This window comes from Notolepis coatsorum, assembly GCF_963971535.1.
Source record: "Notolepis coatsorum genome assembly, chromosome: 7".
In the NCBI taxonomy this organism is placed as follows: domain Eukaryota; kingdom Metazoa; phylum Chordata; class Actinopteri; order Aulopiformes; family Paralepididae; genus Notolepis; species Notolepis coatsorum.
In genome coordinates this window covers 15441571-15456597 of record NC_140171.1, presented here as the reverse complement: position 1 = coordinate 15456597, position 15027 = coordinate 15441571, and the positions used below count along the sequence as shown (strand labels likewise).

The 15027-nt window shown below is 44.9% G+C and overlaps 1 protein-coding gene across 3 annotated transcripts in view; it reads left to right on the top strand.

Moving 5' to 3' along the window:
• Window positions 1-14258, top strand: part of LOC311232301 (NACHT, LRR and PYD domains-containing protein 3-like) — a 59040-nt gene extending 44782 nt beyond the window's left edge. For all 3 annotated transcript variants that reach the window (XM_084319053.1, XM_084319052.1, XM_084319054.1), the window contains 5 exons: window positions 4167-4381; window positions 5466-5713; window positions 7542-7655; window positions 8373-8511; window positions 12564-14258. In XM_084319053.1, coding sequence (XP_084175179.1) covers window positions 4167-4381; window positions 5466-5713; window positions 7542-7655; window positions 8373-8511; window positions 12564-12877 — 1030 coding nt within the window. In that variant the 3' untranslated portion in view covers window positions 12878-14258. The remainder of the gene's footprint in view (window positions 1-4166; window positions 4382-5465; window positions 5714-7541; window positions 7656-8372; window positions 8512-12563) is intronic.
• The last annotated feature ends 769 nt before the right edge of the window (window positions 14259-15027 follow it).

Genomic DNA, 15027 nt, shown 5'->3' with positions numbered 1-15027 from the left:
GGTGTGAGATCCTGCAGGTTCGCCTGTACGTCCACGGCGAGCCCGCGGGTCTTCCCGTCCGGCTCCGCCTCTGGCGGGCGGTCCCGAGTCTGAATCGCCGTCACTCGGACGCCTCCTTCCACTTCCTCCACGGTCACTCTCTCCTTAGGCCGTACCTGACGGGGGCAGTGGATCTCTGCCAACCTGGCCCGGGGTCGGAGCACCATCTCGACGTTGGTCGGGTTCAACACCCGCACAGGCACTCTCCCCTGTCGGGCGTATGCCACCACGTTCGCCACCAATAGTCCGGGAGGCAGGTTGGCCCTCGGCGTGTGCTCTATCATCACGGGACGCCGCATCCCCGCTGTCGTCTCACAACGGCCTGGGACGACCACTTCGCTGTGCGGGGGAATGACCACTGGTTCCCTGCCGGCCACTTTGACGTACCCCATCCTTCCCGGGGCGATACACTCTCGGGCTTCCTGGGCCATGGCGGCGACCACACGGCGGATGGCGACGCTCCCCGCGTCGACACGTCTTCGGCTCGCCGGCCGCATCCCCTTGATCCCCTTGAACAGGCCATCTACCCCGCCGAGCACGTTCATGCCCAGAAGTCCCGGGATAGCGTCTCCTGTGGCCACTCGGCCTGGATCGTCTTTTAGTATGAATATGCATTTCCCCGGAAATGTCATATCCAGGCACTTCACTTCGGCGTAGAGACACCCCACCACTGGGATCTCCAACCCGTTGGCGGCGAAGAGAGTGATCCAGTTGGAGGGGGTCAACCGCGACCGCGGGAAGTGTCTGCGGAAGTGGCTTTCGGTCATGGTGGTGACTTCGGCGCCGGTGTCGAAGAGGCAGCAGGTCTCGACCCCGTCAATCTGGACGTCTAAGGTGAGACATTCCCCCATGTCTTGCGTCTTAGTGCCCCCTGCGGCCGAGTCGGCGACTCCGGTTACGACGCCGTTGACTGCCCTTCGGGATCCGGGTCGGTCCCCTGACGAGCCCGGAACTTCGGGGGTGGGGGCAGGGGCTGGGTGGGGCTCGCTGGCGTGGCGGGGGCACTCCCTGCTGATGTGGCCCGGCTGATTGCAGGCATAGCAAATCAACCTGCCCTCTTCGTCCCGGCGGGGCAGTTCCCGCTTAGCGGCGGGCGCGTCGTCTCTGCGTCGCCGTCCGGGGCCGCCTCTCTGGGTCGCGTCCCGCGTCTGTTGGACGGCCTGGAAGAGTTGCTCCTGACGTGCGTCCAGCCGCTCTTGCCCTGCGAAGAGCCGCTTAAAAGCTCCCTGTATTGCGTCTCCGCTCATCGGGACCTCTCGTCCTTCTGCGGCTGCGGCGTGGACCAGGGCCTGGGCGCCACCCCTATTGGGGGGCAGGACCATCTCCTCCTCCGACCAGTCTATCGCCGCCATCATCAATCCGAGAAACGTCTGCTCTCCGTTCTCTTTTATGGACTTCTTCATCTCCCGTCGCAGCATCCCATCCTTCAGGCCTACCACAAACTGCTCCTGCAGCCGGGCGGCAGGATCCGCGACTCGTTGGGGTTCCCGGCCCTGTATGCGACGCATCTGTTCCTGTAGATCATACGCAAACTCCCTCACGGTCTCGCCATCTCCTTGTCGGCGGTCGAGGAACTCTCTCAGGCGTTCACTGACCGAGGTCTTGTCTCCGTACGTCTCCTGCAGCACCCGGAACACGGCGTCCGGCTCCGGGGCGGTCCCTTCTAGCACGAAGCGCACTGTCCGTTTAGCCGCGCCCTTTAGATGCTGCTGTACGAACTCCGCCTGTTCGTCACCGGGCACTCTGCTGCTCCGAAAATGCACCTTCATGTCTCGGATCCAGTCGTCCACCAGCGGCTCTCCTCTCTCTTTCCCCCCTCCAAATTCGCTGCACTTCCGCTCTCGTTGGACGTACACCACTGGGAGGGGCGCTGGAGGAAGCTGTTGGATCATGGCTTGGGCCAAGGCACGCGACTCTCGGTGCCTGGCCTGCTCCAGTTGTTCGTGTTGGTGGTCTAGGGCTTCCGCCTGGTCTTGGAGTTGACCCTTTAGGAACTCCACTGCGGCGGTCAAGGTCTGCACCGTCTCGGCTCCCCCCTCTTCCTCTTTGAGCGGGGGCGGCGAGTCACCTCCTTGCGTCACCCGGGACGGCCCGGCTTTGGCATCGGGCTTCGGGGTGTCCTTGTCCGACATCTCAGGTCTCTGGGTCGTCACTTACAAGGGAGTGGAGTAGGATGTTGATCCTGTTCGTGACGCCAAATGTAGCAGGGTGGATTATCCCTGCTTCGTGGGAACTGTGGGGCGCGGTCAATAGGTAGCGAGACACAGCAGCACCCTGGCCAGCTGCACCTCCGTCTTTGGGGTCCGGAGCGTCAACTGGAGGCTGGCAGTGGGGGTGAATGAGGCCCAGGGTTTACAAACCTGGTCCGGTACTCTGGTCTTCCTCCCTCTCTCTGGAGTAGTCCGCAGTACTCCCCAACACACCCTCACCCTCCACAGTTGCCCCCTTTTCCCTCCCACACCTACTGACCGGATGGTAGAGAAATAACTGGGTTCCCCCCGCAAGCAGTACCCTCCCTTGGTGAGACGACCAGAACCCTTACAATGGAAAGGGTAGAATAGCAAGGGGTTACGATTACATATATTACCCGTAGCAAAGGGTTAGGGTTAGGGTTAGAAATAATGAAAGACACACACAGTGCTCCCGCTCTGGATGACTGTATTGTAACTCAGCCTGGTTACAACAAAGCTACGGCTGGTGATTACTGCACCATGGGTATCCATACAATAATTACTGGCCTGAATTATTAGCATAAGTCAATTACAGTATCACACGCAGGCACCAAGTGCTCTCAGGTACCCAGACTAAACGCTGCCCACGTCTGGGCGGACCACAGTATTCACCTTCTTTAAGGAATTACACTCTTACTGTCCCCGGTTGAGAATATGGGGAAGGAAGGGGGAAGCATAGGGAAGAGAATAAAGGGATTCACAGAACGGGAATTATTTAGGAAATACACGCCTTATCACGCTCAAAGAAAAGGAATAAAATAAAAGAGTGAGCCCACAAAATACCTTGCAAAAGTCCTATGCTAATACCGGTATATATAGTCTGGGGTACCCCTATTGAACTGTGGTTAACAACGTTAACTTCGCCCGCGGGCAGCACCACACTGTATACTGTATATGGAGTCGGGAGCATCAATGCTCGTTTGTACTCATCCGAAATGGCCGCCTCGTCACTCCACTGTTGTCCGGGAGGCAAGATGGCGTCGAACACTCGCGCCGCAGGGGCTAGCAGGCGGAGCTATAGCAGAGAGGCAGTGCTGGCTGAGCTGGTGCTGGGCGAACTCTGCTGGTGGTAAAGAACTCCCCGTGTCCTGCAGGCAGCCTGGAGCCGGTGTGCTGCTGCTCTCCGGTGCAGACAGCTGTTGACGCCCGGGCAGACTGCTTGGATGTCCCGTACGTCTCTGGCACGCAGACTATACCGTCACTGTAACTAGGTATAACACGAGCAATGCTACTGTGATCCTTAGCCGCACGCTACCTATACCGCTCACTGTAACTAGGTATAACACGAGTCTTAGTGCCCGACTCTGCACTTAATGTTCATAATATCATAACACTGGTACTGCTAGGATATCGTCTCCACTAGCCAGTACTTCCTATCACCCGTCTCTGTTCCACGGGGCACTCCGGCATAAACGTCAGCAACGGGGCTGTCTAGAGCTCCCCCGTTAGACGTGACTTCTCGTGGTCAAGTTCACTGCCGAGAAGAGAGCGACTTCCGCTGCACTTCTCCCTTTATCATCTCTCAGCTCTCTCCGCCACTCTCTGCCTGCTACTGCCCCCTGCTGGTCCCGCCTGCCAGTCACAAGAGGAGACGCACTGTAAAATATGAATCCATACTGTCATTTATGATCCGTATTCACATGCTCGTTGGACGGGGCGTTTGTGTCATTGTTCGTGTGAATCAATGACACTAGTTAGAATGTCTTTGTGTACAAAAAGGGATATAAACACAGTCAGCAGTTCTGAATAATATACCATATTTTCCAGACTGCTACACTAATATAGAGCCAACGTTATAGTTGTTGTTTGAATCTTTGCCCCAGATTCAGGTTATATAAAATGTTGGTATAAATCATGTAATCTTTCTAATACAGCAGTTACTATTGTGTGCCCCAGGTTCAGGTTTCCCAGTGCAGGTGTGTTCGAGTGTGGTTCGACAGGGCTGGTGTTTGGATTGGAGGGGGAGGGGGAGGTGCAGTACAGGACCGTCCAATGGGACGAAAGCCTCCTCCAGTCAGCTGGCAGGACTCCTGCAGGTCCTCTGTTCAGCGTCCAGTGTCCTCAGGGCTCTGTCTCCCAGCTACAGCTCGCACACTGTGCAGATTTAGCTAGTAAGTCAGTGTTTGTTGATGACATATTGCTAATTATTTGCACATTATTAATCTAATAACCTTATGAAACGGTAGCACTTTGGCCGACATTGTTGACATGACATTATACATAGGAAAATTATTAGGGATGCTCGATATTGGCTTTTTTACCGATACCGATATTCCGATATTGTCCAACTCTTAATTTCCGATACCGATATCAACCGATATCAACCGATACCAATATATGCAGGGTTTCCCCCCCAAAAAAACGGAATAATTTCAGGTAACTAATAATTTCACTGGATGCAATATTGTTATTGTTTTCTTTTTTTTTTACCGATACCGATATTTTCCGATATTACATTTTACTGCCGATATCGGCCGATAACATCGGTCGGCCGATAATATCGGCCATCCCTAAAAATTATATAATGTCCCAAGTCTTCATACAGTACACTCACAATATTTGATTAGATTCAAAACACAATGTTTATTATATATTAATAACAACAACAGTTTGACACAGTGTTAGGATGCATCTCAAATGGATATTCGGGGTCTCAGCTTTCATTGATATTTGGTGATTATTTGAAGAGTAGAACTGACATTTATTAAATCAATGATTGAATTAATACATTTTTACTAATGCAAGGAATGCACAGGTACACTCAGCACAGCCCTGCTGTCAAACAATACACCCAGCACATAGCCCTGCTGTCAAACATTACACCCAGCACATAGGCCTGCTGTCAAACATTACACCCAGCACATAGGCCTGCTGTCAAACTATACACTCTGTTATAGGGTCTGTTTTCCCTATCGGTTATATTGTACGTTACAACAAATAATAGGGCAATACATTATTTGAATCAGAATATATACTATGAGTAAAAATAAACAGTATACACAAGGTACCCTAACTGGCATGATATACATCATACGTTGTAGTCTGTGCAGGTTTTGGTGGTTAAGAGAGTCAGACATTCCTAGTAATGCATAATACAAAAACAATATAGAAACAGAGGTATGAAACAACGTACAACATACGTACAGCATACGTGATCACAGAGGTATGAAGCAACATTTCTGTTGTCCTCCACAGCACTGTCCTGCGAAGAACTGTCTGTCGTCCACATCACCGATGATGGGTTGACCATCTTGGAGCCGCTGAGGATTACCCAGACTCACGTGGTGGTGAACGCACCACACCTCTCCCTCTTTGGTTTGACATGGCTCCACGATCGGATGAGATCAATGAGGTGCCAGGTTCTGCTCCTCGCCCGACCACCGCGGTCTGATCACCAAGTACTGGACGTGTTTCTGCTGCCGAGCAACGTGCCACACCAAGACGTAAGTTAGGGTCCGATCCAGTTAGGGCACCTTGTGTATACTGTTTACTTTTACTCTTAGTATACATTCAGATTCTAATTCTGTATTGCCTATATTTATTGTAACGTATAATATAACCGGGGTGGGAACAGGGAGGGAGTGGGGAGGGAAAGGAGAGTGGGAGGTGGGAACGGGTGGGAGTGAGGTGGGAACGGGGGGAGGGAGTGCGGAAGGAACGGGGAGGGAGTGAGGTTTCTTTTTGTCATATTCTTATATTCGGAGTTAATTATATTGTTTACACTGTTTTCTTTTTGTCATGTTCTTATATTCCCCCCCAAAAAAATTATATTCAGATCTAATTATATTGCCTATATTTATGTATTTCTACTATTACCCTACCCATACCTGTACCCCCCCCCCCCCCATTCCAACTGTTAGTACTGTAACCTTCATGCAGTTGTCTAGTTTCTAAGTTGTAGACCAAGGCTAAATGAATAATATGTGTTCATGTACTGTAGTGGTGGGAGGTATGGCCTAAAATGTATATCACGGTATAGTTAGCATTTTGGATGGTAACGGTATTTATCACAGTTTTATTATAATGATAATACAAAATGCTTTAGGAGCAGCAGAATACTCTGGGATGGTAACAATTTATTCCTGTGGCTTAACTATGAGGTTTAGATTAAAAAGTATTGTCATCATACAGTACAACAAAAAGATGTTTGTCATCCAGCCAGAGTGGAAATGTAACAGTAAAGTGCGCCAGAGTGCAAATGTAACAGTAAAGTGCAACAGTAATATACAATGTACAGGTGATTTAAACTGGGTATAAAATATATAAATTAGTACTACTGAGTGATGGTGCTAATCAGATGTATGTACAAAATTGTAGTATTCATATGTACAGTAATACAGGTATAAAGACACTATGGTAGTAACTAAGTCATACTGGCCAGCAGTGTAACTAGTAGAGTCGATTGGATATACTGGATACTAGGATACTAGGAAATGTATTTTGTGTTTACTGCAGAGCGGAGGGACTGGGAGACCCATGTTACTGATGTTGTGGAATATTTTAAAGGAGCCAAACAGTAAAACTAGAAATTCAGATGAGTCAAATTGTCAAAAGAACAGTTTTATTTCTGTGGCCACAGAAAAGTATCCTCAGTTTACAATCGGAGACAAGTGAAACATGAGCGTCTGACCAGAAAGTGAGAGAGCTCTGGTCAGACTTACAATTAAATACACCAGCTGGGAATGAAAAATGTAAAAACAAAAGATGGGTTTAGGGGTTTTGTCGTGTCTGACACAAGACTGACTAACAAGAAAAGAACAAGATGTGATTTTTCTTGGACGTGTCGTATATCTAAGTCGAGCTGTCCTGGGCCTTGGCTGTTGTTTTAAGAACACTGTTAAGACTGTCACCCTAGTGTCTGAGAAACTGTATACCAGTTAACTATATTAACTAGTCAAGACTGTACAGAGAATATGTATTTAAACATAGCTATTAACTAATAGGCCCAGCTGTACAAATTATGTAATAGGATGAAACATAATAATAATATTTTCTATAACACTGACCAAACACTATATCAGTGATGGCTGTCAGAATGTAGAGCTATTATTTTAACATGTAGACCAGTTATTTTAACAAACGACAAAATACCACTTACACTTGTTACTCTTGTTTCTGTGAAGTCCAAGCGGACACTTGTCTTGCCAACTCATAGATATAGAATAATGTATCTGAATGAATGAAACCTTCTATTTCTGTGTGCTAACTGAATCGAATTGATTAAATATATTTGTAATACTAAACTATCCGATCCAATTTTTCCGGTTGAAGGTAAAAGCACAGCACGAGGGGAGCAGACAAATCACGACCTCATCCAATTGTGTCCTGATCAGAGGCCAAGACTACAGTCTGCAGTGTCAGCAATTGTATGAGCTGCAACCTGAGGTCAGCATACCTACCACACACACACACACACACACACACACACACACACACACACACACACACACACACACACACACACACACACACACACACACACACACACACACACACACACACACACACACACACACACACTAGTATCAGCATACTGTACTGTATTCCGGTTGGACAACCCTTACAGAAAAGTACGATTTTTAGCATTGCTTTTGTCATTTTGATGATGGTAGTGACCAAGAAATGTCTTTTTGTTAAAATAAGTCTACATGTTAAAATAATAACTCTACATTCTGACATCCATCACTGATATAGAGTGTCTGGTCAGTAACATGGGTCTCCCAGTCCCTCCGCTCTGCAGTAAACACAAAATACATTTTCTGGAATCCCGTTCTCACTTTATCCAATCAGGAGGGAGAACCCTAGATATTTTTACATTCAAGAAATCTTGCCAAGCCAAATTTTCTTACTGCACTGGCAGATAATTTGCAACAAGCACCGCGTAGACTCAGACACATTGCATGGAATAAACTTGTAATTTAAAGGTTCAGTCCACGTGGTCCTCATTGCCAGCCGGACAGCGTGCAGACTCTGTAGACTCAATCAAATGCGGTCCTTATTCTAAACAATCGAAAATCATTAGTGCACAATTAAAGGAATATGAATTATATAAATGTTTTATTGCTTTTGATCTATTACAATTACTTTGTCATCTGTTCTCAGAGTGAGCCGTTTCATCCGAACTATGGACCAAATTACGTTCCGACATTTGAAGTATTCATGGATCCAAACGCAAGGAGGGTTGGATTGATGATAAAGCGTCCATATGGTGCTGTTTGGAGCCGAGTTGTTCACCTGACAGGTAAATTCACTCCTTGAATGGAATGATCACAGTTATCAGAATTATCAGTTAATTAATCTTTTGTTAAATTAAGCAGCTCTACATTCCAACAGCCATCACTGATACAGAATGTCTGGTCAGTAACATGGGCCTCTCAGTCCCTCCGCTCTGCAGTAAACACAAAATAAATTTTCTGAAATCCTGTTCTCACTTTATACAATCAGGAGGGAAAACCCTAGATATTTTTTACATTCAATAAATATTGCCAAGCCAAATTTTCTTACTGCACTGGCAGATTATTTTACTTGTTTCAAGCACTTAAAACTAGTTTTTATTTCTTATTTTTGTCTCACCCATCTTTGCATTGTGGAGCTCTCTTTCCTGATTGGATAAAGTGAGAACGAGATACCAGGAAATGTATGTTCTGTTTACTGCAGAGCTGAGGGACTGGGAGACCGATGTTACTGACCAGACGCTCTGTATCAGTGATGGCTGTTTGAATGTAGAGCTACCGCAGTCTCAGGTCCACATCCAAAACTGAAAACTGAACAGCTACTTCCACCGGGCAAACAGACTACAGGCGGATAGACTCTAAATTATCACATGAGCACACACACACAAAAGCACCTTCAGTGACTTACACACCTGTAGAATATCTTTAAAAAAAATTGATATATATATATATTTTATCCATTGCTTTCCCCCCCCTGTATTATTGTATAGATCGTTGTGTATTGTTGTCTACAAAACTATTACGGTTGAGGAGCCAGGAAAGACAAGCATCTTATGTTTTCCTGAATATGTGTACATTTAACCCTTTCACTACCACAGCACAGGTGGTTAACATGTAGCGTGGTCGTGAAAGGGTTAACCTTCTGTAGTGTGGTCGTGAAGGGGTTAACCTTTTGTAGTGAATGGGTTAACCCTTTGTAGTGTGGTAGTGAAAGGGTTAACCTTCTGTAGTGTGGTAGTGAATGGGTTAACCTTTGTGGTAGTGAAAGGGTTACCGTTCTGTAGTGTGGTACTGAAAGGGTTAACCTTTTGTAGTGAATGTGTTAACCCTTTGTAGTGTGGTAGTGAAAGGGTTAACCTTCTGTAGTGTGGTAGTGAAAGGGTTAGCCATTTGTGGTGTGTGTAGTGTGGTAGTTAAAGGGTTAACCTTCTGTATTGTGGTAGTGAAACATAACAGTATATAACATGAATAATAATCACACATCAGTCATATATTTTTATGAATAGACATTTATTAAAAAAATAATTAAAGTATTAATAATAAAAGAAAAACAGGATAAGATTGTATTTACAAAACTGAATTTTTCTAGCCTACTAGCCTCATTATTTTTTATGCTGTGTGTTCATAGTGTATTATAAACATCTTAGTGATGATGCTGTGAGTTCATAGTGTATTATAAACATCTTAGTGTTGATGATGACGTGAGTGTATAGTGTATTATAAACATATTAGTGATGCTGTGTGTTCATAGTGTATTATAAACATCTTAGTGATGCTGTGTGTTCATAGTGTATTATAAACATCTTAGTGATGCTGTGAGTTCATAGTGTATTATAAACATCTTAGGGTGTTTTCACACCTGTAGTTCGTTTGCTTTGTTCCTATTCAGGGAGACACAGGGACTATAATGATACAATGTTGCACTTGTCCCTTAGTTCGTTTGTGTTCACACGGAGCAAATGGATGAATGTGGATGAGAGCCGTGATGTAAGTGGTTGCTGATACGGCTGTGGGGGTGCTAGAGACATGATCGAATAGTCTTTTATGCGCCTCAATCTCCTGAACACGGCGCGAGCCATTCCTAATCGATCAGAACTAAATCGGCAGCGAAAAAGCCCATTTTAAAGCACCTACTGTATTCCCTATGCACATGCGCAGATTGCCCACGGAGTCTGGACGACGCGAGATGACGCACAAATGAATGTGGACTGTTCCATCAGAGGGGGGAGCTTCGGTGGCCAGTGTCCTTTCAATTCAGCCGAACAGGATAATGAAAAAATTATCCCACTAAATGGCCAGACGCGTCTTATGGCGACATTTACAATTACCTCATTGAGTCTCCAGGTAGACTAATGTTTATATTTAAGTGCAGCCGTCTGTAGCCACTCACATTACCACCGAAGCTCCCCGATGGAACAGTCCACATTCATTTGTGCGTCATCTCGCGTCGTCCAGACTCCGTGGGCAATCTGCGCATGTGCAAATTGTGCATGGGGAATAGGTGCTTTAAAATGGGCTTTTTCTGCAACCACTTACATCACGGCTCTCATCCACATTCTATGCTACGGCAAGTGAGTTGTGTCGGTTTGTTAAGTCGATTGCATTCTCACAGCTTACGAGTCATGTCGGGTTCGGTTGGAAGTGCGCCGAGACCACCCTCTCTAGGTGGTCTCGGCCCGCTTGTTTTGTTCCGCAACAGAATGCGATTGCTGTGTTCACATATGCCCAACTGAACCGAAATAGGGGGTAAACGCTCCAGGTTTCGAAACAACGGCTCCAAACGAGCTAGGTGTGAAAACGCCCTTAGTGATGATGCTGTGTGTTCATAGTGTATTATAAACATATTAGTGATGTGTGTTCATAGTGTATTATAAACATCTTAGTGATGATGCTGTGAGTTCATAGTGTATTATAAACATCTTAGTTGTGATGCTGTGTGTTCATAGTGTATTATACACATCTTAGTGATGATGCTGTGTGTTCATACTATAGTGTATTATAAACATCTTAGTGATGATGATGTGTGTTCATAGTGTATTATAAACATCTTAGTGATGATGCTGTGAGTTCATACTATAGTGTATTATAAACATCTTAGTGTTGATGCTGTGTGTTCATAGTGTATTATACACATCTTAGTGATGATGCTGTGTGTTCATACTATAGTGTATTATAAACATCTTAGTGATGATGCTGTGTGTTCATAGTGTATTATAAACATCTTAGTGATGATGATGTGTGTTCATAGTGTATTATAAACATCTTAGTGATGATGCTGTGAGTTCATAGTGTATTATAAACATCTTAGTGATGATGCTGTGAGTTCATAGTGTATTGCTGGTGGCATTCTGAAATGGAAAAAGTAGAAATAAATAGATAGATAGATAGATAGATAGATAGATAGATAGATAGATAGATAGATAGATAGATAGATAGATAGATAGATAGATAGATAGATAGATAGATAGATGGATGGATGGATGGATGGATGGATGGATGGATGGATGGATGGATGGATGGATGGATGGATGGATGGATGGATGGATGGATGGATGGATGGATGGATGGATGGATGGATGGATGGATGGATGGATGGATGGATGGATGGATGGATAGATGATGGATGGATGGATGGATGGATGGATGGATGGATGGATGGATGGATGGATGGATGGATGGATGGATGGATAGATGATGGATGGATGGATGGATGGATGGATGGATGGATGGATGGATGGATGGATGGATGGATGGATGGATAGATAGATAGATAGATAGATAGATAGATAGATAGATAGATAGATAGATAGATAGATAGATAGATAGATAGATAGATAGATAGATAGATAGATATAATACACATGCTTATTATATTGCAGTAGGAATAACTATACTATAGTACTAGCATCCACATTCTATTTACACATTCCACATTCACACCTATTTACACCACAAAAGAATGCATGCCCCATTCACCCAGACCCAAGGTGCCCCAATCTAACATTTACATCTCTTTACACAAATTGTCATACTAAAAGGATACATGCACCAACATTCCTGAACATTCAGGACCCATTGACTATGTAAATGTGTTAAAAAAAAGAAAAAGAAATGTACAGACTTTTTTTTAACTATCTAAAGGTGATTTCACCTTGCAACTGAGGGCTTTACAGGGTTAAACGTCTTTGTCTAACTGGTTACTTAATAAAAGTCTTTGTCTAACTGGTTACTTAATAAAAGTCTTTGTCTAACTGGTTACTTAATAAGCGTCTTTGTCTAACTGGTTACTTAATAAAAGTCTTTGTCTAACTGGTTACTTAATAAAAGTCTTATCTTCCAGATGATGTTGTAGGTCCCGGTCCAAGTGGAGCCCAGGTGCCGTCACAAGCGGAGGAAAGGCTGCTCTCAGTTCGAACACAATTTATCAACAGAGCGTCTAACCAACTTTTAGACACGTTGTTGGATGAACTTCTGACACAGAGGGTCATAAATAATGGTGAAATGGAGGCAGCCAGGGCCACGGGAAGCAGGGAGTCCAAAGCACGGTACACCATTGACATGGTGCGACTAATGGGAAGAGAAGCCAGTTTAAGGTTTGTCACCATTATTCACAGCCAAAACCCTTACCTTTTCAGACAGCTTGGGCTAAGATGAGAGAGAGAGAGAGAGAGAGAGAGAGAGAGAGAGAGAGAGAGAGAGAGAGAGAGAGAGAGAGAGAGAGAGAGAGAGAGAGAGAGAGAGAGAGAGAGAGAGAGAGAGCTCTCATTCGATCTTGAACCCTCACCCCAAACAGCTATTTTTGGAGTCCCACCAAATACTGGCCAATTAAACATTCTTAACTCGCATCACAATAGCGTTTATCACACTGCTAGCAAGACGTAGGATTTTGTTAGGATGGAAGTCTCCTGCACTATCAATCAAATGTATAGCCCATTTAAGCAACAGTTGCAGCTAGGGGGGGGTTGGGAGGGCGAGACAGCAACATCCTTTTTTTTGTAATTTTAGTGTATTTTATTGCATTGTATGTGTTTTTTTTATCATGTTGTAAAGCACTTTGGTTTGGCTGTTAGTCATTTGTAAATGTGCTATATAAATAAAACTGACTTGACTTGGTGCCAGCCACAGTAGCTCTGCTGCCATATTTGGCGCGGAGCATCCCCCCCCCCCCCCAAAAAAAATAGCTATGTGGCTTACGGATACTATGTTCTTCTTGAAGTTGGAAAAGATTAAGTTTACCCTTAGAGGATCTACAAAAAGGTTTACCCAATACTGGCAGCCGTTTATCACTTTGAAAAGCCTTACAACATTACCCACCAACTAAGCCCTGAATAGCTGGAAATAAAACCTGCATCTGACAGACCTGATAACTATATACACCTGTTATGTACCAGGAGCTGATCACTTCTGTGTCACTGTGCATGCAGGTGAGGGCTGCCAATTAGCCAATTAGTGCTGATTGGTTACCTACTGGGAGCTTTAAAGGCAGACCTAGTAACACACATGCAGTGTCTGTGCTGAGAGGAAGAGCTGTCAGGTTCTTCCAGTCCTTGTCCGTTGGGTTTCCATTAGTACCTTAGTTTACATTTACCTTAATAGTTCCTTGAGATAGTAGCACTTTGAGTTAGAGCACGGGGTTTTTGTGTTGGTTTGCACATAGGTTGTTGTATTGTTACGACCCATGAGCCAGGGTCGTAACAACACCAACCATGGCCTATAGCCTACTGTGCCTGAGTGTGAGTGACTCCCTCGAACACCATTTTATCTGTGACTGTTTTTTTATTTTACTTTTAATGTTTTTTACATTATTCTTTATACTGTAACCTTTGATTGATCTACACCGATGTGACTGCACATGACATGTGTTGATATAATCTGTGATACAACTCAGGTACCCTGCTCTGACAATGGCAGTAATAGGAAGTGCTGAAATCTGTTACATTTGACCTTGTCCTGCTTGTTTTTACCTTTTTTTTATAAATGTTTTAGATCCTAGATGCTCATACTCCAAACACAGGAGAGGGAGGAAGAGAGAGAGAGGGAGGGGGGAAAGGTATGGAGGAGAGAGAAGGGGAGAGAGGGGGGGAGGAGAGGGAAAGAGGGAAATAATAGGACCTCGTCCACGTTCTTTTTTTTATATAATTATTCTTTACACTTCTGACTGATGTACACAGATACGATTGCATAGAATATGTGTTGATATACTCCGTAATATGACTCAGGTACCTTGTTCTGACAACGACAGTAACGGGGAGGGTTGTGGGGGGGGAGGGAGAGGGTTTATTTATATACACTGTTGTAAATATTAATACTGTCATTGTTATTTTTCTTGCTGTTCTCCTCTGATACAGAGGCCAAATGTTTATGCTCCAAACACTCTTCTCACGGGAGGGGGGAGGGAGAAAGGAGGGGAAAAAATCTATTCAATGTAAACTGTTTGTAAAATTGAGAAATGCAAATAAAAATATATTTTAAAAAAGAAAAGAAAAAAGACTGTAGCACTCAAGTTCGACACTGTTTGACGAACAATCTTTCTTACCCTTAGCTGCCAGAGTTGTACCCTTCTGCTGAATTGTTGTACACAAATTGTGAGTTGCTTTGGATAAAAGCGTTCAGCTAAATGACTAAATGTAAATGTTTCAACAGCATGGATGTCTTAATAAAAAGTGTATTTTTGCATTCATGTGGACTGTGTTTCTGAGGCTGTCGGGTGGCGTGCCGTGTTGGTGTCTACCTCTGACTAGACCTTTTGGAATGTGGGTGTCCTGGTTTGAAAAGGGCCACAGGTGATGTCATCGGGGGACATT